General features: G+C 40.9%; 1 protein-coding gene across 3 annotated transcripts in view; it reads left to right on the forward strand.

Moving 5' to 3' along the window:
• The window catches only part of LOC135512445 (kinase non-catalytic C-lobe domain-containing protein 1-like), an 81,390-nt gene extending 63,908 nt beyond the window's left edge, over window positions 1–17,482 (forward strand). For all 3 annotated transcript variants that reach the window (XM_064934475.1, XM_064934476.1, XM_064934474.1), the window contains exons 27-30: window positions 985–1,107; window positions 9,530–9,589; window positions 11,681–11,838; window positions 13,937–17,482. In XM_064934475.1, the coding sequence (XP_064790547.1) occupies window positions 985–1,107; window positions 9,530–9,589; window positions 11,681–11,838; window positions 13,937–14,168 (573 nt within the window). In that variant the 3' untranslated portion in view covers window positions 14,169–17,482. The remainder of the gene's footprint in view (window positions 1–984; window positions 1,108–9,529; window positions 9,590–11,680; window positions 11,839–13,936) is intronic.
• The last annotated feature ends 6,182 nt before the right edge of the window (window positions 17,483–23,664 follow it).

Consider the following 23,664-nt stretch of genomic DNA (forward strand, 5'->3'; position numbering starts at 1 on the left):
CCCATTCTCATCGACGGGGCTGCAGTGAAGCAAGTTGGGAGCTTCAAGTTCATTGGTGTCCACATCACCAACAAACTAACATGGTCCAAGCACACCAATACAGTCATGAAGAGGGCACGACAAAACCTTTCCCCCCTCAGGAGACTGAAAAGATTTGCCATGGGCCCTCAGATCTTCAAAAGGTTCTACAGCTGCACCATCGAAGAGCATCCTCACTGGTTGCATCACTGCCTGGTATGGCAACTGCTTGGCCCCCGACCGCAAGGTGCTACAGTAGGTTGTGCGAACGGCCCAGTACATCACTGGGGCCAAGCTTCCTGCCATCCAGGACTTCTATGCCAGGCGGTATCAGAGGAAGGCCCTAAAAATTGTCAAAGACTTCAGCCACCCTTGCCATATACTTTTCTCTCTGCTATTGCACTGCAAGCGATACCGGAGCACCAAGTCTAGGTCCAAGAGGCTTCTCAACAGCTTCTACCCCCAAAGCATAAAGACTCCTGAACATCTAATCAAATGGCTACCCAGACTATTTACATTGCCTCCCCCCTTCTTTACACCACTGCTACTCTCTGTTTTTGCCATCTATGCATCGTCACTTCAATAACCCTACCTACATTTACATACTACCTCAACTGACCGATACCCCCTGTATATAGTCTCGCTATTGTTGTTTTACTGCTGCTTTTTAGTTACTTGTTACTTTTTTATCTTTTATTCTTGTCTGTATTTTTTTAAACTGCGTTGTTGGTTAGGGGCTCGTAAGTAAGCATTTCACTGTAAGGTTGTATTCGGCGCATGTGACTAATAAAATTTGATTTGATTTGAAAACACTAATATTCATTTATTTTCAAAGTCAGTCATTGTCCGTTAAATCGAACTACGTGATAGCCATCAGATGCACTTCTATGATGTGTTAATTGATTTCTACAATGATTTGTGTGAATGCTTGACCATAGAATCTCTCCTCTTCTTTTCTTGCTGCAGATACAAGCGGCTTTGCTCACCAAGTTTCTGTTAATTGCCAAACACTGCTATGAATCAAGAGACTTCGCCACGGCCATGCAGGTCCTTGGAGGTCTGGAGAATGTTTTTGTCAGGCAATTACCCGTAAGTCTGCATGCCTGCATCTGAAATGGCACCCTATTTCCTATATACTGTAGTGCACTACTTTTGACCAGAGTCATGTAGGGAGCACCCATGAAATAAATAACATACTCTTAGGCCCTTAAGTGAAATGTCTTTTGCTGCTGTTATGGGACCAGTGGATATTTGATTCCTTTCTGAGTTAGATGAACATCAGAATTTGTGTTCAAATCAAATTTCGGAGGACATAACAGCACCTAAAATGGGTTGTCATAAAGTGTAACAACTGAAATGATGTGTTCTTGTTGTTTGTCCATGTTCTAATAATACTCTTCCTGTTCTTGTCATTACTGAACTTAGAGGTTTTTTTATATCGCTTTGGTACTATTTTCACAAGTATGTGGTGAATTTTCTAAACTATTATTACAAAACTCCAAACTGGTAACACTTGTTAAGGCGTTCGCATGCTTCTCAGTTAAAACAGTTTGGTATAGCTCGTTATGTGACATGTTATGTGATGTTATGTGACATTATGACATTTATGTTATTTTTGGACTTCGGTAAAGGGTTTTTGGGCTGTTCGGGCACAAGAAGTTTGGAGCCGAAGTCTATGCCCCTTTGTCAGTGATTGGTCAACAGTAGGGATTCTTCAATAAATTATTTGTTTTAATTCAACGAGAGACTGCACCAAACATCTTAGTAAAATTGTGAGACGAACATCTCTTCTGCAAAAATGTCAAAATTAATGACAGATATATTGAGTCATCTATTTCTTGAGATTAGTATATACTGGCTATGGCGTCTCAAAATGGACAAACCGTAATATTGCTGCTATTTACTCGTTTTTCAAGCGAAGGTCTTTTAAAGGAGTATGCCAGTCTTACATTAAAAACTATTCATTGTGCGTTCATTGTGAAATATAATGAGTAGATTGGTTTAATCACCAAAACACAACTTAAATGATATCTTCTCAATTTAGTAATTTTAACAACCAGTTAAATCAACAGCAACAAATGTAAGATACATGTTTCAAAATTGCCCCTTGAATGTCGTATGCTACAGTACTGTAAATTACAGTATATTACACTGTTTTCACATGAGGTAATATTAAATACAATTTTATTTTTGGCCTAATACAAGTAAGGTGTAGACCTTACAGTGAAATGTTTACTTATTAGCCCCTAACCAACAATGCAGTTTTAAAAAATACGGATAAGAATAAGAAATAAAAGTAAAAAATAATTAAAGAGCGATAGTAAAATAACAATAGCGAGACTATATACAACAGCGGTACAGAGTCAATGTGTGGGTGCACTGGTTAGTTGAGGTAATATGTACATGTAGGTAGAGTTTTTAAAGTGACTATGACTACTTTGATTCGGTGTACAGGAGTCTTATGGCTTGGGGGTAGAAGCTGTTTAGAAGCCTCTTGGACATAGACTGTTCTCTCTGCTATCGCAAGGCAAGTCTATGACTAGGGTGGCTGGAGTCTTTGACAATTTTTAGGGCCTTCCTCTGATACCGCCTGGCATAGAAGTCGTGGATGGCAGGAAACTTGGCCCCAGTGATGTACTGGGCCGGTCGCACAACCTCTGTAGTGCCTTGTGGTCAGAGGCTGAGCAGTTGCAATACCAGACAGTGATGCAACCCGTCAGGATGCTCTCGATGGTGCAGCTGTAGAACCTTTTGAGGATCTGAGGACCCATGGCAAATCTTTTCAGTCTCCTGAGGGGGAATAGGTTTTGTCGTGCCCACTTCACACATGTCTTGGTGTGCTTGGACCATGTTAGTTTGTTGGTGCTGTGGACACCAAGGAACTTGAAGCTCTCAACCTGCTTCACTGCAGCCCCGTTGATGAGAATGGGGGCGTGCTTGGTCCTCTTTTTCCTGTAGTCCACAATCATCTCCTTTGTCTTGATCACGTTGAGGGAGAGGTTGTTGTCTTGACACCACACGGCCAGGTCTCTGACCTCCTCCCTATAGGAAGTCTCGTCGTTGTCGGTGATCAGGTCTTCCACTGTTTTGTCATTGGGAAACTTAATGATGGTGTTGGAATCATACCTGGCCGTGCAGTAATGAGTGAACAGTGAGTCCAGGAGGGGACTGAGCATGTACCCCTGAGGGGCCCCTGTTTTGAGGATTAGTGTGGCTGAAATCCAGGATCCAGTTGCAGAGGGAGATGTTTAGTCCCAGCGTCCTTAGCTTATTGATGGGCTTTGAGGGTTGAACGCTGAGCTGTAGTCAATGAATAGCATTCTCACATAGGTGTTCCTTTTGTCCAGGTGGGAAAGGGCAGTGTGGAGTGCAATAGAGAGAGCATCATCTGTGGATCTGTTGGGGCGGTATGCAAATTGGAGTGGTCTAGGATTTCTGGGATAATGATGTTGATGTGAGCCATGACCAGCCTTTCAAAGCACTTCATGGCTACAGACATGAGTGCTATGCGTCGGTAGTCATTTAGGCAGGTTACTTTAGTGTTCTTGGGCACAGGCACTATGGGGGTCTGCTTAAAACATGTTGTTATTACAGACTCGGACAAGGAGAGGTTGAAAATGTCAGTGAAGACACTTGCCAGTTGGTCAACGCATGTTAGCAGTACACGTCCTGGTAATCCGTCTGGCTCTGCGGCCTTGTGAATGTTGACCTATTTAATGGTCTTACTCACATCGGCCATCGGTGAGCGTGATCAAACAGTCGTCTGGAACAGCTGGTGCTCTCATGCATGTTTCAGTGATATTTGCCTCGAAGCGAGCATAGAAGTAGTTTAGCCGGTCTGGTAGGCTCGTGTCACTGGGCAGCTCTCGGCTGTGCTTCCCTTTGTAGTCTGTAATGGTTTACAAGCACTGCCACATCCGATGAGCATCAGAGCCGGTGTAGTACCATTTGGTCGTCGTCCTGTATTGATGCTTTGCCTGTTTGTTGGTCGTCGGAGGGCATAGCGGGATTTCTTATAAGCTTCCGGGTTCGAGTCCCGTTCCTTGAAAGCGGCAGCTCTAGCCTTTTGCTCAGTGCAGATGTTGCCTGTAATACATGGCTTCTGGTATGTATGTACATGCGGTCACTTTGGGGACGACGTCATCGATGCACTTATTGATGAAGCCAATGACTGATGTGGTGTGCTTCTCAATGCCATCGGAGGAATTCCGGAACATATTTCATGTCTGTGCTAGCAAAACAGTCCTGTAGCTTAGCATCTGCTTCATCTGACCATTTTTTATTGATCTAGTCACTGGTGCTTCCTGCTTTAATTTTTGCTTGTTAGCAGGAATCAGGAGGATAGAATTATGGTCAGATTTGCTAAATGGAGTGCGAGGGAGAGCTTTGTATGCATCTCTGTATGTGGAGTAAAGATGGTCCAGAGGTTTTTTTCCCTCTGGTTGAACATTTAACATGCTGATAGAAATGTGGTACAACAAATTTAAGTTTCCCTGCTTTAAAGTCTCTGGCTTCTTGGAGCACCGCCTCTGGGTGAGCGTTTTCTTGTTTGCTTATGGCGGATACAGCTCATTCAATGCTGTCTTAGTGCCAGCCTCTGATTGTTGTGGTTACATACACTTAGGTTGGAGTCACCTAAAACTCGTTTTTCAACCACTCCACAAATATGTTTTTTTAACAAACTATAGTTTTGCCAAGTCGGTTAGGACATCTACTTTGTGCGTGACACAGATCATTTTTCCAGCAATTGTTTACAGACAGATTATTTGCCTTATAATTCACTGTATCACAATTCCAGTGGGTCCGAAGTTTACATACACTAAGTTGACTGTGCCTTTAAACAGCTTGGAAAATTCCATAAAATGATGTCATGGCTTGAGAAGCTTCTGAGAGGCTAATTGACATAATTTGAGTCAATTGGAGGTGTACCTGTGGATGTATTTCAAGGCCTACCTGTCACGCCCTGGCCTTAGTTATCTTTGTTTTCTTTATTATTTTGGTTAGGCCAGGGTGTGATATGGGTGATTTATGTGTTTGTCTTGTCTAGGGGTTTTTGTAGATTTGTGGGGTTGTGTTCAGTTTAGGTGTCTAGGTAAGTCTATGGTTGCCTAGATTGGTTCTCAATCAGAGGCAGGTGTTTATTGTTGTCTCTGATTGGGAACCATATTTAGGCAGCCATTTTCTTTGGGTATTTTGTGGGTGATTGTTTCCTGTGTCAGTTTGTGTCACACGGGACTGTTTTGGGTTTTCATGTTCCTTGTTTTGTAGTTGTGTTCATGTTTGAGTTTTCCTACTAAAACCATGGACACTTACCACGCTGCGTATTGGTCCGATCCCTGTTTCACCTCTTCAGAGGAAGAGGAGGAAGAAAACCGTGACACAACCTTCAAACTCAGTGCCTCTTTGTTTGACATCGTGGGAAAATCAAAAGAAATCAGCCAAGACCTCAGAAAAAAAATTGTCGACCTCCACAATTTTGGTTCATCATTGGGATCAATTTCCAAACGCCTGAATGTACCACGTTCATCTGTACAAACAATTGTACGCAAGTATAAACACCATGGGACCACGCAGCCATCATACCGCTAAGAAAGGAGATGTGTTCTGTCTCCTAGAGATGAACATACTTTGGTGTGAAAAATGCAAATCAATCCCAGAACAACAACAAAGGACCTTGTGAAGATGCTGGAGGAAACAAAAGTATCTATAGCCACAGTAAAATGAGTCCTATATCAACATAACCTGAAAGGCTACTCAGCAAGAAAGAAGCTAATGCTCCAAAACTGCCATAAAAAGCCAGACTACGGTTTGCAACTGCACATGGGGACAAAGATTATACTTTTTGGAGAAATGTCCTCTGGTCTGACAAAACAAAAATATAACTTTTTGGCCATAATGACCATAACGATTTATGTTTGGAGGAAAAAGGGGGAGGCTTGCAAGCCGAAGAACACCATCTCAACCGTGAAGCACGGGGGTGGCAGCATCATGTTGTGGGGGTGCTTTGCTCGAGGAGGGACTGGTGCACTTCACAAAATAGATGGCATCATGAGGATGGAAAATGTGGATACATTTCAAGACATCAGTCAGGAAGTTAAAGCTTGGTCGCAAATGGGTCTTTCAAATTGACAATGACCCCAAGAATATTTCCAAAGTTGTGGCAAAATGGCTTAAGGACAACAATGTCAAGGTATTGGAGTGGCCATTACAAAGCCCTGACCTCAATCCTATAGAAAATGTCCAGTTACACCAGCGTGTGGAAGGCTACCTGAAACGTTTTACCCAAGTTAAACAATTTTAAAGGCAATGCTACCAAATACTAATTGAGTGTAGGTAAACTTCTGACCCACTGGGAATGTGATGAAAGAAATAAAAGCTGAAATAAATCAATTCTCTTTACTATTATTCTGACATTTCACATTCTTAAAATAAAGTGGTGATCCTAACTGACCTAAGACAGGGAATTTTTACTAGGATTAAATGTCAAGAATTGTGAAAATCTGTGTTTAAATGTATTTGGCTAAGTTGTATGTAAACTTCTGACTTCAACTGTATATTATAATGGAAAAAATCAGATATAAAATGATTTTGTCTTTGTTAAAAATAAGTTGTTCTCCAGTAAACTTTGATTAAATTTCCAATATCCCGGTCCATGTGGAAATTCTATAAGAGTTATGTGAATTAGATGATGATCCGATTGCATTCTGTCTCCTATTAAAACTTTTTAAACCTTTGATGAAAGAGACAAGAATGGAGTCAAGACGACTAGCTTGATTAAGTCTCCTCCATTTATATCTCACTCTCGGTCAGGGTTTTTTAGTCTCCAAATATCCACTATTTCTAATGTGTCCATAATATTTGTGATTTCCTTAAGGGCGCAGTGATAATAGTTTGTAGAGTGATTATCTTTACGGTCCATTAAGGTACTTAACACTGTGTTATAGTCTCCTACCATAATGATTTGATAATTTGTTGCCTGTAAGTTTAATAAATTGGTGTATATATTTTTAAAGAAGTGTGGTTCATCCTGATTTGGACCATATAGATTAATGAGCCTAATCTCTTTTCCGTCCACTTTCATATTCAAAAATATCCACCTTCCTTGTGAATCATTCCTGACTATTTGCACATTCAGATTGAAATTTTTGTTAATTAATATCATCATACCCTTTGAGTTCCTTTGTCCATGACAAAAAATGATTTTACCACCCCATTCATTTTTCCACACAACTTCATCTAAGGATGGAGAGTGAGTTTCCTGTATACAGTGTATGTTATATTCCTTTTCTTTTAGCCATGTAAAGACTGATCGTCTTTTTTTATAACCTTCGAATCCGTTACAATTATTACTGGCTATACTTATTTCACCTATTTCACCCCTTTCCTTAACTAGATACTATTCTCAGCCTAAATTGACCATAATTAGTGCTTGTAAAGTTACTACCATCAGAGAGGTATTATGACGGTCAAAATTAGAGCTTTCAAATGTCTGATATTTAGAATTCAACAAATAGGTTCTAGCAATATTTGTTTTATTCCCTTGCCTGTTTGCCTGTGAGCCAGTGTCACAGATGTTAGCACATTGAGACAAGGTATTATGTGTGTAGTAAATCTGATTAGGTTGATGTCTATGATACTGGATGTGATTTAGTGAGAGTTTGTACGATGTCTGTATAAGAGTAATGTGTGCTGTCCAAATAAATAATAACTCTGCCAATTTGCAAGGTTGAGTGTCTATGTGTGTAACATGTAGTGCGTATAGGCTTAATATTCATGATGATAATTGTATCCATATCGTATCACCGTCAAAGTTGCATCATAATTACATTATTGAAAAAAACACATCCCAGCATTTCCATAGCAATTGATGTTTCACATGATCATGAAAGAGGCCTTGCATTACTTTAGAGACGGCTTTACCACAGTACAAATGTATTCCGTACAATATGTTATTATTCCCCAATGCCCCGATTCTGATATCTTCCCCTTGCTTGTTGTAAACATATATAAACTTGTAGACAAATGCATAAAAAATATAGACAAACAAGAAACATATTCAATTATAAAACATTCCTCGACAATAGAGGAAGAGAAGAGAGGGAGAGAGAGTGAGAGAATAGAGCGAGATTAGGTGTGTGTATGTATAAATCCATGTGTAAGCGAGCATGTAATTGAGTATGTGTGTGTTCATATCCACTTCATAGTGTTCAGATATTTTTACAGTTCCCATACTTTCTTAACCTGAAGTCCCTGTAGAATTTAGTACAGCCGTAGTGTTATGGAGCTGTCTCGAAATAGCTGTCCATCTATAAAGAATTTGTCCACAATAAGAAAGGCACGTTTACCCTTCTCCCTCTGTTGCCTCTGTACCGGATACAGTCTCTTACAACGTTTGTTTATCTCCCTTGGAAATTGGTCATTGAGACCGAATTTGGTCCCTTTTTTAGCTCCGTTCCTCTGCTTTTGATCAGCTACTTTTGTTGGTAGTGTTCAAATTTTGTGACGATCAGTTGGGGACCCTTGGTCTTTTCGCTCTGAGCTCTAAGTCTGTGTACTCGGTGGAAAGCCACCTTGTTTACAGTCTCTATAGGAAGTTTCAATGGCAGATGGCATGAATTCTCTGATCGGGCCCTCTAGATTATTGGATGCGTCTTCAGGAATCCTAGAAAAAATAGATTTTCACCCATGCTAGACTTTCTATGTTTAGCAGCAACTCCTTCATCACCCTGTTTTCCCTATGTAGACAATCCATGTTGAAATCGTGGATTTTAACCTTGCCTGTGAGTGCCTTGTTCTTTCCTTGGAGCGTGAGAATTTCACTCTGGCTAAACTCCAAACTCCCCCTCAGCCCTGCTACCTCCTCACACAACTTTTCTAGTGTTGCATGTATTCCAGCCAGAGCACTAGCCTCTACTTTAACGGTAAGTAAATTGTCCGTGTCTGTAGATTAATTTGTTTTTCTTTTTTTTGTTGGGTTAAAGTTATTTTGTGAGGTAGTCGGATCTTTCCATGATGGAGAATGTTGTTCCTCCATAGCGTAAAGCTGTTGGTACTCGTTGATTTCCCTCAGGATCTCCTTAGTATTCAGTTTGGCTCTTTACTGCAACCAGTTGTTTTACGAAAAGATAACATTGAGTCTTTCCCAGGATGACGACAGGTGTCTGTAGTACAGCCAGCTAGCACTCGCGGAATCCACGCAAAAATACGTTTGGCTGTATTGTTTTAAAAACCCAATAATGTTGTGGGTCCATCAGACCCGCAAACATTGGATGGATAACAAAAAACATGAACACCACACAAGGGATAAAAATATGCTTAGAGTTTTGAAACAACTGTATTTTTGATTATCTGTTTTGAGTTGTGTACTAAGAGCTGTGAAAATGTACCACGTGCTTGTGAAAGTTGTACCAAATTGATACAAAAAAAACTCTTAACGGGAGTAAAGCTTCCGTAAGCGTGAGACAGATGTATTGGTTCTTGCTAAATTAAACACCTCCTCTCTTGCTGATAGGCTTGGAAACATCTGTCTACCAAGGTGTGTGAGGTCCTAGAGGAGCTGCGAGCCGTGCAGGTAAGGCGTTTGTGTGTGTGTGAGTGCCTTCTGTACCAGAGACACGTGTGGGGCTTCAGCAAAATATGCCAAAAAAAACACCTTCAAGCAGCATATCTGTGTGTGAAATTCTGTGACACACTCACAGCTGGCCAGCATTTTGTTATATGCTTTTTTTTATTATGCTGCCAGGCATCACACCGTATTCTATTTTGAGAACGGCTGGAGGCTATATACAGTTGAAGTCAGAAGTTTACATTCACTGAGGTTGGAGTCATTAAAACTCGATTTTCTACCACTCCACAAATTTCTTGTTAACAAACTATAGTTTTGGCAAGTCGGTTAGGACATCTCCTTTGTGCATGACACAAGTAATTTTTCCAACAATTGTTTACAGACGGATTATTTCACTTATATCTCACTATATCACAATTCCAGTGGGTCAGAAGTTTACATACACTAAGTTGAATGTGCCTTTAAACAGCTTGGAAAATTCCAGAAAATTATGTCATTGCTTTAGAAGATTCTGAGAGGATAATTGACATCACTTGAGTCAATTGGAGGTGTACCTGTGGATGTATTTCAAGGCCTACCTTCAAACTGTGCCTCTTTGCTTGACATCATGGGAAAATCAAAAGAAATCAGCCAAGACCTCAGAAAAATAAATTGTCGACCTCCACAAGTCTGGTTCATCATTGGGAGCAATTTCCAAACGCCTGAAGGTACCACGTTCATCTATACAAACAATAGTACGCAAGTATAAACACCATGGGACCACGCAGCCGTCATACCGCTCAGAAAGGAGATGCGTTCTGTCTCCTAGAGATGAACATACTTTGGTGTGAAAAGTGCAAATCAATCCCAGAACAACAGCAAAGGACTTTGTGAAGATGCTGGAGGAAACAGGTACAAAAGTATCTATATCCACAGTAAAATTAGTACTATATCAACATAACCTGAAAGGCCACTCAGCAAGGAAGAGCCACTGCTCCAAAACCGCCATAAAAAAGCCAGACTACGGTTTGCAACTGCACATGGGGACAAAGATCATACTTTTTGGAGAAATGTCCTCTGGTCTGATGAAACCAAAATAGAGCTGTTTCGCCATAATGACCATCGTTATGTTTGGAGGAAAAAGGGAGAGGCTTGCGAGCCGAAGAACAACATCCCAACCGTGAAGCACGGGGGTGGCAGCATCATGTTGTGAGGGTGCTTTGTTACAGGAGGGACTGGTGCACTTCACAAAATAGATGGCATCATGAGGAGGAGATCAATTATGTGGATATATTGAAGCAACATCTCAAGACATCAGTCAGGAAGTTAAAGCTTGGTCGCAAATGGGTCTTCCAAAAGGACAATGACTCCAAGCATACTTCCAAAGTTGTGGCAAAATGGCTTAAGGACAACAAAGTCAAGATATTGGAGTTGCCATCACAAAGTCCTGACCTCAATTCTATAGAAAATGTGTGGTCAGAACTGAAAAAGCGTGTGCGAGCAAGGAAAAAATGTGTGCGAGCAGTTACACCATCTCTGTCAGGAGGAATGGGCCAAAATTTACCCAACTTATTGTGGGATGCTTGTGGAAGGCTACCTGAAACATTTGACTGAAGTTAAACAATTTAAAGGCAATGCTACCAAATACTAATTGAGTGTATGTAAACTTCTGACCCACTGGGAATGTGTTGAAAGAAATAAAAGCTAAAATAAGTCATTCTCTCTACTATAATTCTGACATTTCACATTTTTAAAATAAAGAGGTGATCCTAACTGAACTAAAACAGGGCATTTTTACTTGGATTAAATGTCAGGAATTTTGAAAAACGGAGTTTAAATGTACTTGGCTAAGGTGTATGTAAACTTACGACTTCAACTGTAGAACCAAACTTGATGCAATATATTCTCATATATTCTCACAATATATATTCATAGAATACACATGCCAACTTTGCAAAGATGAGGAAAAGTAATTTGCTGAACTTCATAGCTTGTTTTTTGATGAAACTTTCAAGATGTTATAAATCAAGGGAAGAGTAAGACATCTCTCTATCTCTCCCCCACTTTCTCTTTCCATCCCTCTTTTTTATCTCTCACCTCTCCCTCCCTCTTTGTCAGGTCTTTCTGAAGAGTGATAACCTGTGTCTGATGGGAGGAGATCATGTGAGGAGGAGACCCACCCTCCCTGCTGCCCACATCCTGGCCATGCACATCCAGCAGCTGGAGATAGGAGCCTTCACTCTGACCAGCGGTGCCTATAAGTGGCCAAAACTTAGGTGAATGAGCGTAATGCAACATCTCAGGGCCAGTTGTCTGTAAAGATATTAGGTCTAGTCCTGGAGTCAAAAGGATATTCTATGGAGAATTTGAATGGAGAATTGTACGTGGTTTAAGTCCAGGACTAGGCTTATTCAGAGTCTGCGGAAACCAGCACATAAATTCCTGGGCCTGTATTCACAAACTATCTCAGAGTAGGAGTGGTAATCTAGGATAAATTTAGCCTTTTAGATCATAATGAATAATATAAAAAAATGTGACTTACACTATATATACAAAAGTATGTGGACAACCCTTCAAATGAGTGGATTTGGCTATTTCACCCACACCCATTGCTGACAGCTGTATAAAATCGAGCACACTGCCATGCAATCTCCATTGACAAACATTGGCAGTAGAATGGCCTTAGTAATGAGCCCAGTGACTTTCAATGTGGCACCGTCATAGGATGCCACCTTTCCAACAAGTCAGTCAGTTCGTAAAATTTCTGAACTGCTAGCACTGTCCCGGTCAACTGTAAGTGGAAACGTATAGGAGCAACAATGGCTCAGCCGCGAAGTGGTAGGCTACACACGCTTACAGAACGGGACCACCGAGTGTTGAAGCGCGTAGAGTGTAAAAATAGTCTGTCCTCGGTTGCAACACTCACTACCGAATTCCAAACTGCCTCTGGAAGCAACGTCAGCACAAGAACTGTTCGTCGGATGCTTCATGAAGTGGTTTTCCGTGGCCGAGCAGCCGCACACAAGACTTCGGCTGGAGTGGTGTAAAGCTCACCGCCATTGGACTTTGGAGCGGTGGGAACACGTTCTCTGGAGTGGTGAATCACGCTTCACCATCTGGCAGTCCACTGGACAAATCTGGGTTTGGTGGATGTCAAGAGAATGTTAGCTGCCACAATGCGTAGTGCCAGAAAAATTGATCTGGGGGTGTTTTGCATTATTTGGGCTAGGCCCCTTGTCAAGGACAATCTTAACTCTACAGCAATTCTAGACAATTCTGAGCTTCTGTAGTGACGCCTCTAGCACTGAGACGCAGTGCCTTAGACCGCTGCGCCACTCGGGAGCCCTAATGCTCTTGTGGCTGAATGGAAGCAAGTCCCCACAGTAATGCTCCAACATCTAGTGGAAAGCCTACCCAGAAGAGTGGAGGCTGATATAGCAGCAAAGGGGGGACCAACTCCATATTAATGCCCATGATTTTGCAATGAGATGTTGAACGAGCAAGTGTCCACATACTTTTGGTCATGTAGTGTATATAGCTCTTTTCATTGAACCAAAGTCAATTATATGGACAGAGAGAACCTGATCCTAGATCAGCACTCCTACTCTGAGATGCATTGTGATTTGGGTCTGGAAAATCTTATAGCCTACACTAGGTTTATACTCTCATCCAACTACTGGCCTATAGCATTCATTTGCACTTATCTGCAATTGAGATTTAATGAATCTACTCTGGTCGCCTTTTGCAATGACATGGATATCAACCTGACACTCATTCTTTAATGTTGTAAACTTGATATTAACTTTCTCCCTTGATGTAATGAAGTGGGCCAAGTTGCCACCAAATGAGATTCCCTGTGTCCTTCTACCCACTCAAATATGGCGGCCAGATGCTGGGTTCACAGAAATTTGTGGTGGACTGTAATGACACAGCTGCTCATTCCATGGCAGTCGTGTAGGATTTGGGTTCCTCTACTAAAGCTAGCACACAGCCAGATGGTGTGGAGATGTGGCACGCCAGGTGTTCTGAGATGCATTGATGTTGACAGATGTTGGGGGTCATAAAGGGTCACGGTGAGAGGCAGCGTCACAGCTGGTTATGACAGACCCTAGGTTCCCCCACTATTGTGGAAATCAGGTCACTTATTGTACTGTGTATGATGCAAGTGTTTAGTAACGTGGTGCCAAATTATGAGTATGTTCCTGCCGCAGATTAACAACAGCAAACTCCTATTTCTCATTTTCACTCTCTCTGTCTTCAATCTCTGCTTTTGTCCTAATTTTATGTACTTTCTTGTCTCCCTTTTTTACCGCTCTATCTCCCCCCCCCCTATATCTTTATCTCTCTCCTGCTCTCTCCTTCCTCACTCGCCAGGACCATAGCGAAGGTGGTGAGTCAAGTGCATGCGTTCCAGGAGACAGTGTACACCTTCACTCCTGACCTGGAGCTGCAGGCCTACCTAAGACTACGCATTGCCCACCTCAGCGGCTGTGACATCCCCCTGCTGGCTGCAGACAACGAGGCCAACTTCCACCACACCCCCACTGAGCGACACACCCGCAGGATCCAGGACACACTAAAGAGGGTGAAGGCCACCTTCCAATGAGCTACAGCCTTGCCTGATCTAGGATCAGATTTGCCTTTTAGATCATAATGAATACGATGATATGGACAAAGGGGACCTGGTCCTAGATCAGTACTCATAATGCTTTATGAAATTGGGCCCTGGTCAGACAACTAGTCAACAGACCCCAAACCCCCCATACCCCACTGAGTTACTTTGGTAGCAGAGACTGGGTGGGTGTCTCTATTTATTGGTAATAACTTTGATTAGACATAATGAGGACGGTCTTATTTGAACACAATGACAGAGCCATATGAAGGCATCCAAGGTGGTTCATTTTGACTTCACTCTGATTTTATACAGTGAGCAGTCCAGCTCAATCCCCCACATTGCACCCCATAGCCTGACAACGTACTGCACACCTCTAACTCCTTGATTATCTCCAAATTAGTGTACAAAGTCATCTGAAAAATATAATTGTTTATTGTGTTATTAGAGTGAGAAGAGGAGAAAACAGTAATGGACTTTTTAAGGGGAAGAACAGATGTGCTTTTTTACTTGTGAAAAATGTCAACAACAGACTGAATGATTTTGAATATTTCACATCTTTTTCTAGCACTGGTGGAGGCATATGGATCACATTTCTCTCTCATGTACACCATTTTGATTGCTCGTCTCTAAGACAACATAATACTGATAATGTTTCATAATGAGATGAGATGTCTTTAATTCACTGAGTGTCGTGTATTATAGCTCAATTAGATTTGAAAAGTGAGATATTTTGATATAACCACAGATAGGTGATTACCATTTTCAACTCTCCGGAGCACCATCTAAATGGTCTAAATGACCATTTATTGGCATTGCCAATAGCTACTTGACATGATAATTACAGTATTTCAAGATATTAAAAATGGATCAAACTCATGATGTAATATGCTATTACGGCTAAATCAGGGATGGGCAAACTGGCGGGTCGCGTGCCGCACCCTTTTGTAGTTCCGGGATCAATTTCAAAGTATATATACAGTACCAGTCAAACATTTGGACACACCAACTCATTCAAGGGTTTTTCTTTATTTTTACTATTATCTACATTGTAGAATAACAGTGAAGACATCAAAACTATGAAATAACACATATAGAATCAAGCAGTAACCAAATAAGTTAAACAATCAAAATATATTTTAGATTTTAGATTCTTCAAAGAAGCCACCATTTGCCTTGATGACAGCTTTACCTGGAACTCTTTTCCAACAGTCTTGAAGGAGTTCCCACATATGCTGAGCTCTTGTTGACTGCTTTTCCTTCACTCTGCAGTCCAACTCAACCCAAACCATCTCAATTGGGTTGATTTTGGGTGATTGTGGAGGCCGGGTTATCTGACGCAGCACTCCATCACTCTCCTTCTTGGTCAAATAGCACTTACACAGCCTGGAGGTGTGTTTTGGGTCATTGTACTGTTGAAAAACAAATGAAAGTCCCACTAAGCACATACCAGATTGGATGGCATATCGCTGCAGAATGCTGTGGTAGCCATGCTGGTTAAGTGTGCCTTGAATTCTAAATAAATCACTAACAGTGTCACCATCACACCTCCTCTTCCATGCTTCATGGTAGGAACCACACATGCAGAGATCGTCCGTTCACCTACTCTGCATCCCACAAAGACACAGAGGTTGGAACCAAAAATATCAAATTTGGACTCATCTGACCAAACAACAGATTTCCACCGGTCTAATGTCCATTGCTCGTGTTTCTTGGCCCAAGCAAGTCTCTTCTTCTTATTGGTGTCCTTTAGTATTGGTGTCTTTGCAGCAATTCAACCACGAAGGCCTGATTCACACAGTCTCCTCTGAACAGTTGATGTTGAGATGTGTTTGTTACTTGAACTCTGAAGCATTTATTTGGGCTGCAATTTCTGTAACTGGTAACTCATCGTCTGCAGCAGAGGTAACTCTGGGTCTTCCTTTCCTGTGGCGGTCCTCATGAGAGCTAGTTTCCTCATAGGGTTTGATGGTTTTTGTGACTGCACTTGAATAAACTTTAAAAGTTGTTGAAATTTTCCTGATTGACTGACCTTCATGTCTTTAAGTAATGACGGACTGCCGTTTCTCTTTGCTTATTTGAGCTGTTCTTTCCATAATATGGACTTGGTATTTTACCAAATAGGGCTATCTTCTATATACCACCCATACCTTGTCACCACACAACTGATTGGTTCAAACGCATTAAGAATGAAAGAAATTCCACAAATTGCCTTTTAACAAGGCACACCTTGTTAATTGGAATGCATTTCAGGTGACTACCTCATGAAGCTTCTTGAGAGAATGCCAAGAATGTGCAAAGCTGTTATCAAGGCAAAGGTTGGCTACTTTGAAAAGTCTTAAATATAAAATAGATTTTGATTTGCTTAATACTTTTTTGGTTACTACATGATTCCATGTGTTCTTTCATAGTTTTTATGTCTTCACTATTATTCTACAATGTAGAAAATAATAAAAAATCAATATATATATTGGAACTCAGTCGGGGTCTCTGGTTACTGTTGAGAGTTAGAATAGATAAGTTCAATTTCAAAAATTGGTTGTGTATCAGCAGTTTTTCTCAGGAACTGACAGTCACTCAATTAACCCATGTTAGCCCCCCAAAAATGTGATTGGTAAATTAGTTAAGTGGCCAGCTATTGATTTTTGTATTCACTCTAACTCAAATATATTAAAAACTGCCAACATTTCTCTCCACCCTATAGCAAAACGTGTAGAAGACGGCTAAAGACAGCTCTGACTACGTGTGGGCATGGATGTGGGTGCTCAAGCCACGAGTTCAGATTATTTATGGCCCCCACCCCCATCAAAGTTGCCCATCCCTGGACTTAAATGAATACAAATGCCTGAATAGTTGCTATAGTTTTTCTAAAACGAACTTTGTTCATGTTGGAATGAAACTACAGTATAAGCTACAAACTGCTGAATAGGCACGCTTGCAAAGATGACGTTTGTGTGATTTGTAAACCAATTGAAATTAATTGTCTGAAACATCAAAGATTACTTTAAATTTTTTTCATCATTGACATTGTGCATTTGTAACTACTGCACTTACCTAATTACCATATAGGTTAAATACATCATTTTAATGGCAATCAATGTAACTTAATAAGATGTCAATGCGTTAAATATGTTCATATGATTATGCCTATTTGTTGTATTTTTCCACATATGTTCATATATTTTCTGACGTAAATTTGTTTTTCACGGTGTTATATCAATAATCAACCAAGGACAACAATGTGACCTACTATGCTCAAAATGTGTTGCAAACTCAATCTATTAAAAATGATGTATTGTAGAAGTGTTGCTCTTATGTTGTTGTATGCATTTATAGAAATACAGCATTATAAATATAGGGCCGTAATTGGGAGGCTGAGAACCCAAGCCTTCATAGGAACAGTCAGATCATCGACAAAGGAGACATTCAATATATCCTTATCTGCATTGTCATAGCTAAGCGATCATTTTAGGGTTATTGTCCGACAGCTGCTGGGGGAATTCCATCTGAACAGGCTGAAACACTTGAAAGGTTTCAGGTACAGAGAAAGGACACCCGGCAACGTTGGCCTGGTTGGATCATTTGGGTTGACCAACTTTCTTCAACGTCCCCTTTCTTGTTTTTTTTGGCACATTCTTTTTCCAGAACATGCCATTTTGGATAGGCCTATTTGGGGATGCTTTACTCAGTAGTATGCATAACCAAACGTGGTAATTATAGACGTTTTTCAGACTTATTTACAGCTTGCGCTCCACGATTTACATTTCAACTGGCAAACAATGGTGTTGCTACTGTAATACCTTTGATCTGTTATGTTTCAACCCACTGCGCCAAATGCTGGTTGTTGGGCCAGTGGCGCCAGTGCTCACCGGAGAATCAAAGAGGTGTTAATACTAAACCATAAGAGCAGTATTGTACTTGCCTTTATTTTACATTTGATTTTATTGTCGGGGAAAGGGCTGCCATTTAGAAAGGCATCATGCAGATGATCAGACTCCATACAATGGGGTTATACAAGCTTGGCAATGTTGATTATTATATCAGGACGGTCAACTACAATAAAACAGTATTCCCTTCCAATCCTAAATCAGAGGTAAATAGAGGCTACAGACAGTCATTGCCTGGAAATTAAGTTTAGGTCAATTATCACAAGGTACACTTGGAAAAAATGGTTCCAAAATGGTTATTTGGCTGTCCCCGTAAGAGAAGCCTATTTGGTTCTATATGGAATACAACGTTTTTTTTTCCTGGAAACAAAATAGTTCTACCTTAAACCAAAAAAGGGTTCTTCAAAGGGTTCTCCTATTGGCACAGCCTAATAATCGTTTTAGGTTCTAGATGGCACCTTTTTTTTTAGGTGTACAGCTATAGACACTGACATGCTGCAGCATGATGTTACACGTTTAATCATATTTTAGGTTTCTGTTTTAGTTGGTCTGTGGCAAAGCCTGTTATCTTGATTAGAAAGTGGCTTTAATTGGTCTGCTGTTTTCAGTGTGATCTTCTTCGTTGAGTAATAGGCTACAATTTAAACGTCAAGTCATTGTAGGCCTATATGCCTCTATATGGACTCTTAATGTGACGTTTCTGTATATTTTCAGCTGGGGTGGACAAATGTAACCCATCTGGGCAAAAACAGGTTGAATCAACGTTGTTTTACTAGTTGATTTCACATTAGTTGACTACACAACCAAATATAAATCAAAACTAGTCGTTGAACTGACGTCTTCGCCCAATGAGATGAGCTCTACTGTTTCTCACAGACTTGGTGGCGCCAGGCTTTCACACACTCACAGTATGTGAAGACTTCAATAAGGACCCCTTAGGACCTAATCATTGGGAATCGATCAGGCGTTAACGCGCTTTTGCAAATGCTAATCTTGGAGAGGGCCAGGTCTATATATGGCGGGCCATCTCACGATATTCTCTGACCATCCTCGGATAGTTTGCTGAACTCATGGAACAAACATATTCAATTACTTCACTGTAGACTGGTTGGCGAAGAGCCGTCACGACACCATCAAGAAAGAAGGATCTTCAAACCCCATGTCCCTTGCATGGTCCAGCCTCGACCGCCAACCTCTTATAACAAGGTCTACCTCCAGCCAAAGCCAAAGATCACAAGGTTTGAATTCACGAATCCCACTGAGAAACTCACAAATCTGGAATCCAGATTGAGCTCACCTCTGCATCCGTCAGGCTGACTTTTCCCCAAATCGTATGTTAAATGTAGGCTACTATACTTTAACAATTATATTAATATTACATGTTAAAACGTGGTGTTGCAACACATTTAAATCGTGTTTTTTTTATTGAAGAGCATTTTATTGACTGATATTTTTTCCAGTTTCCGAAAACAGTGAGTAGTCCTCTGGGTATGATAAACCTCTCTGAAACTCAGGTCAGACTAGAATACAAAACTCATTACAAAATGTAATTTATGCACATTATACATTGTGCTGCAGGACTATTTAATTCGATTATACTAGTGCTGGTTTGTTTCTAATGGTTTTTATCTTGTGTTAAAAACTTGTGTTTCGTGTTTCAGGTGAGAACTTGGTTTCAGAACAGGGGGATGAAACAGAAACGGGAAGTCCAAGGCTCGCGCGCTGAGTACCTCGCTCCAGCCCAGTCACCGATGATATTCCAGCCCATTCGCCCATTTCAGTACCACGGCTTCGGTGGAAGGCACCTGTCATACACCGCTGCCAACCACGCGATGTGCCTGCACATGGTGCAACAGTTCCCCCAGCAACAGATGGTTTCTTATCATCAGCACCCCCACCCAATGATGTCCAACGCACATTTCTACTAAAGACTATATATTACAGACTGAACTTTCGACTCAAACACTTACAAATCCAAAATGCAATCCAGTTTTTTTTTATATCTTGGGTGGGATGTTTGTAAATAATTTCTTTAAAGATGTGCAGAGATTAAAGTCAATTTTATCATTCAAGTATATCTTATATCACAACCTTTCTTTTCTATTTAGTCTTATTCGTATGTAATGTTACAACACTGCATAACAACTTCCAGCTGAACAATTAGCTTATGCACAAAATGGTGTGGTTTAGATGTAACCTATTGCTTGTCAGTATGTACATCGGCATACTATAACAGTAACGAGGCTATGTACAATGAGTACCAGTACCAAGTCGATATTTCAGGGGTAGGAGGCAGTTCAGGTCATTGAGGTAATACTGTATGTACATGTTGGTAGGGGTAAAAAATTACTAGGCAATCACGATATAATAATAAACAAGTAGCAGCAGCATATGTGAAAAGTGTGTGTGGCGTCGATATGCATGTGTGAGTGTGTATTGTGTGTTTGAGCGTATGTAGTGTGTGTTGGAGTGCCAGTGTAGTATGTGTGAGTGTGTGGGTAGAGTCTAGTGAGTGTGCAAAGAGCCAGTGCAAGAGCGATTAGAGTGAGTTATGTCAACAATCCAGTATATAAATACATATGCTGTGTGTACAATACAGTTTAACTAAAATACAATGTAAAGTAGTAGAAATACTCTAAACAAATATATCAATGCAACTTGTAAAGTGTTAGTCCCATGTTTCATGGGCTGAAATAAAAGATCACAGAAATGCTCCATACACAGAAAAATATAATTTCTCTCAAATGTTGTGCACAAATGTGTTTACATCCCTGTTAGTGATCATTTCTCATTTGCCAAGATAATCCATCCACCTGACAGGTGTGGCATATAAAGAAGCTGATTAAACAGTCATTATCATTACACAGGTGCACCTTGTGTCGGGGAGAATAAAAGGCCCCTCTAAAATGTGTAGTTTTGCCACACAACACAATGCCACAGATGTCTCAAATTTTGAAGGAGTGTGCTATTGGCATGCTGACTGCAGGAATGTCCACCAGAGCTGTTTCCAGACAATTTAATGTTAATTCTTCTACCATAAGCCGCCGTCGTTTTAGAGAATTTGGCAGTACATCAAAGCGGCCTCACAACCGCAGACCATGTGTAACCACATCTGGCTTCTTCACCTACGGGATCGTCTGAGACCAGTTGATGAAACTGTGGGTTTGCACAACTGAAACATTTCCGCAGAAACCTTTTCAAGGAAAGCTGCATGCTCAACAGGGTCTTAACCTAAATGCAGTTTGGCATTGTAACCGACTTCAGTGGGCATATGCTCACCTTCGATGGTCACTAGCATTCTGTAGAAGCCTGCTCTTCACAGATGTATCTCGTTTTCAACTGTACCGGTCAGGTGGCAGACAGCATGTATGGCGTCTTGTGGGAGAGAGGTTTGCTGATGTCAATGTTGTGAATAGACTGCTCTCTGGCCGTGCTGCTCCTCCAGTTTCAACTGTTCTGCCTGGGGCTATGGAACCCTGACCTGTTCACCGGACGTGCTACCTGTCCCAGACCTGCTGTTTTCAACTCTCAAGAGACAGCAGGTAGAGACACTCTCAATGATTGGCTATGAAAAGCCAACTCACATTTACTCCTGAGGTGCTGACCTGTTGCACCCTCGACACCTACTGTGATTATTATTATTTGACCATGCTGGTCATTTATTAACATTTGAACATCTTGGCCATGTTCTGTTATAATCTCCACCCGGCACAGCCAGAAGAGGACTGGCCACCCCTCATAGCCTGGTTCATCTCTAGGTTTCTTCCTAGGTTTTGAGCTTTCTAGGGAATTTTTCCTAGCCACCGTGCTTCTACACCTGCATTGCTTGCTGTTTGGGTTTTTAGGCTGGGTTTCTATACAGCACTTTGATACCAGCTGATGTAAGAAGGGCTATATAATTTTGGTGGCGGTGGGGTTATGGTATGGGCAGACATAAGCTATGGACAACGAACACAATTGCATTTTATTGATGGCAATTTGAATGCACAGAGATACCGTGACGAGATCCTGAGGCCCATTGTCATGCCATTCATCCGCCATCATCACTTTATGATAATGTATGGCCCCATGTCGCAAGGATCTGTTCACAATTCCTGGAAGCTGAAAATGCCCCCGTTCTTCCATGGCCTGCATACTCACCAGACATGTCACCCATTGAGCATGTTTGGGATGCTCTGGATCGATGTGTATGACAGCGTGTTCCAGTTCCCGCAAATATCCAGCAATTTCGCACAGCCGTTAAAGAGGAGTGGGGCAACATTCCACAAGCCACATTTAACAGCCTGACGAATTCTATGGAAGGAGATGTGTTGCGCTGCATGAGACAAATGGTGGTCATACCAGATACTGACGGGTTTTCTGATCCACGCCCCTACCTTGGTTTTAAGGTATCTGTTGCATGTCTGTACTCCCAGTCATGTGACATTGACTTAATTCCCTCATAACTCCACCACCTTTAGACATGGAGGAACCATGAATAAGGTCGGGCAGACATGCCTGTTCTAAGTGGGAAAAGCATCTACTTTATTTTTTATGATAGAAATAATAGCATTATTCATGAACTGTAAATTATATGTCGATAAGAACTATTGATAAGAGCTAGGTAAATTAGTAATCCATTTGGGGAAGGCGTTTATAAATACACATAGCAATGGTTGTAGATACTTTTTCCTTGTGATCCCTAGTGAGGAATGTGAAACCAGCCATATGGATGCAAACTGAAAATCATATATCAACGTGATATGTAATTGCTGCCCATTTTACACAGTGAAGTAGGCTATAAATAGTTGTGCCATTATTCCCGAATATTAATTGTCTACCCTGATCATTTGCGTTGATGAAAATTGGAGACCCAAGCTATAGGCTTCTTTAGAGCTGAACCTGCCAAATTGATGTTTGTGCTTTAGAACGTTTTAATTATACGCCAGGCCTTTTTACCATTTGTATAATGTTCAGTATTAACCATTATGGGAACCACCGTCAGTAGTACCCACACACATTTATAGCTGTCACTTTAGTGTTAGTATTCTTCCATTTGTAGCTTACATTCGGTATCATTCCATTCCGTTAACCTTTCTTTCCTCTGTCAAGTCTGTGTAGTTGTTCCTGAGGGTCGCTAGCATTAGTGGATCGTAATTAGGCTAATGTTGTGCAATAATTTGTCGCCTTATTTGAATCATGGAATTCAGACCATATGTAGCACGTTTCATGATGACTGGACCGTTGTCATACAACTGATGATTAGAAAGAATTCGGTAGATTTATAGGGCAATTGTTCCAACACTTTTTTCCATGTTCCAATAGTTCATGCATGGAACTTGAATGTGACAACTTTCAGGATAAATCAAACCACTGTAGTTTGATTCCTCAATATATTTATTGTGTAAAGACTCTTCAAACCATTTTTCCTTATGATTCAAGACATACTTTCCTAACCCAAAAATGTGGCTAAGTAATAATATACAAGATCCAAGTATTTTTACATCTACCAGTTGGTGCTGAATCGGAGACGAATATGCATATATTTAGATGGCTTTATATCATTGATCCCTACATTCTGAACCCCTTCTCTCAATGTATTCTAGTGAGTCTGTTGACAAAAT

This window comes from Oncorhynchus masou, chromosome 24 (genome assembly GCF_036934945.1).
Source record: "Oncorhynchus masou masou isolate Uvic2021 chromosome 24, UVic_Omas_1.1, whole genome shotgun sequence".
In the NCBI taxonomy this organism is placed as follows: domain Eukaryota; kingdom Metazoa; phylum Chordata; class Actinopteri; order Salmoniformes; family Salmonidae; genus Oncorhynchus; species Oncorhynchus masou.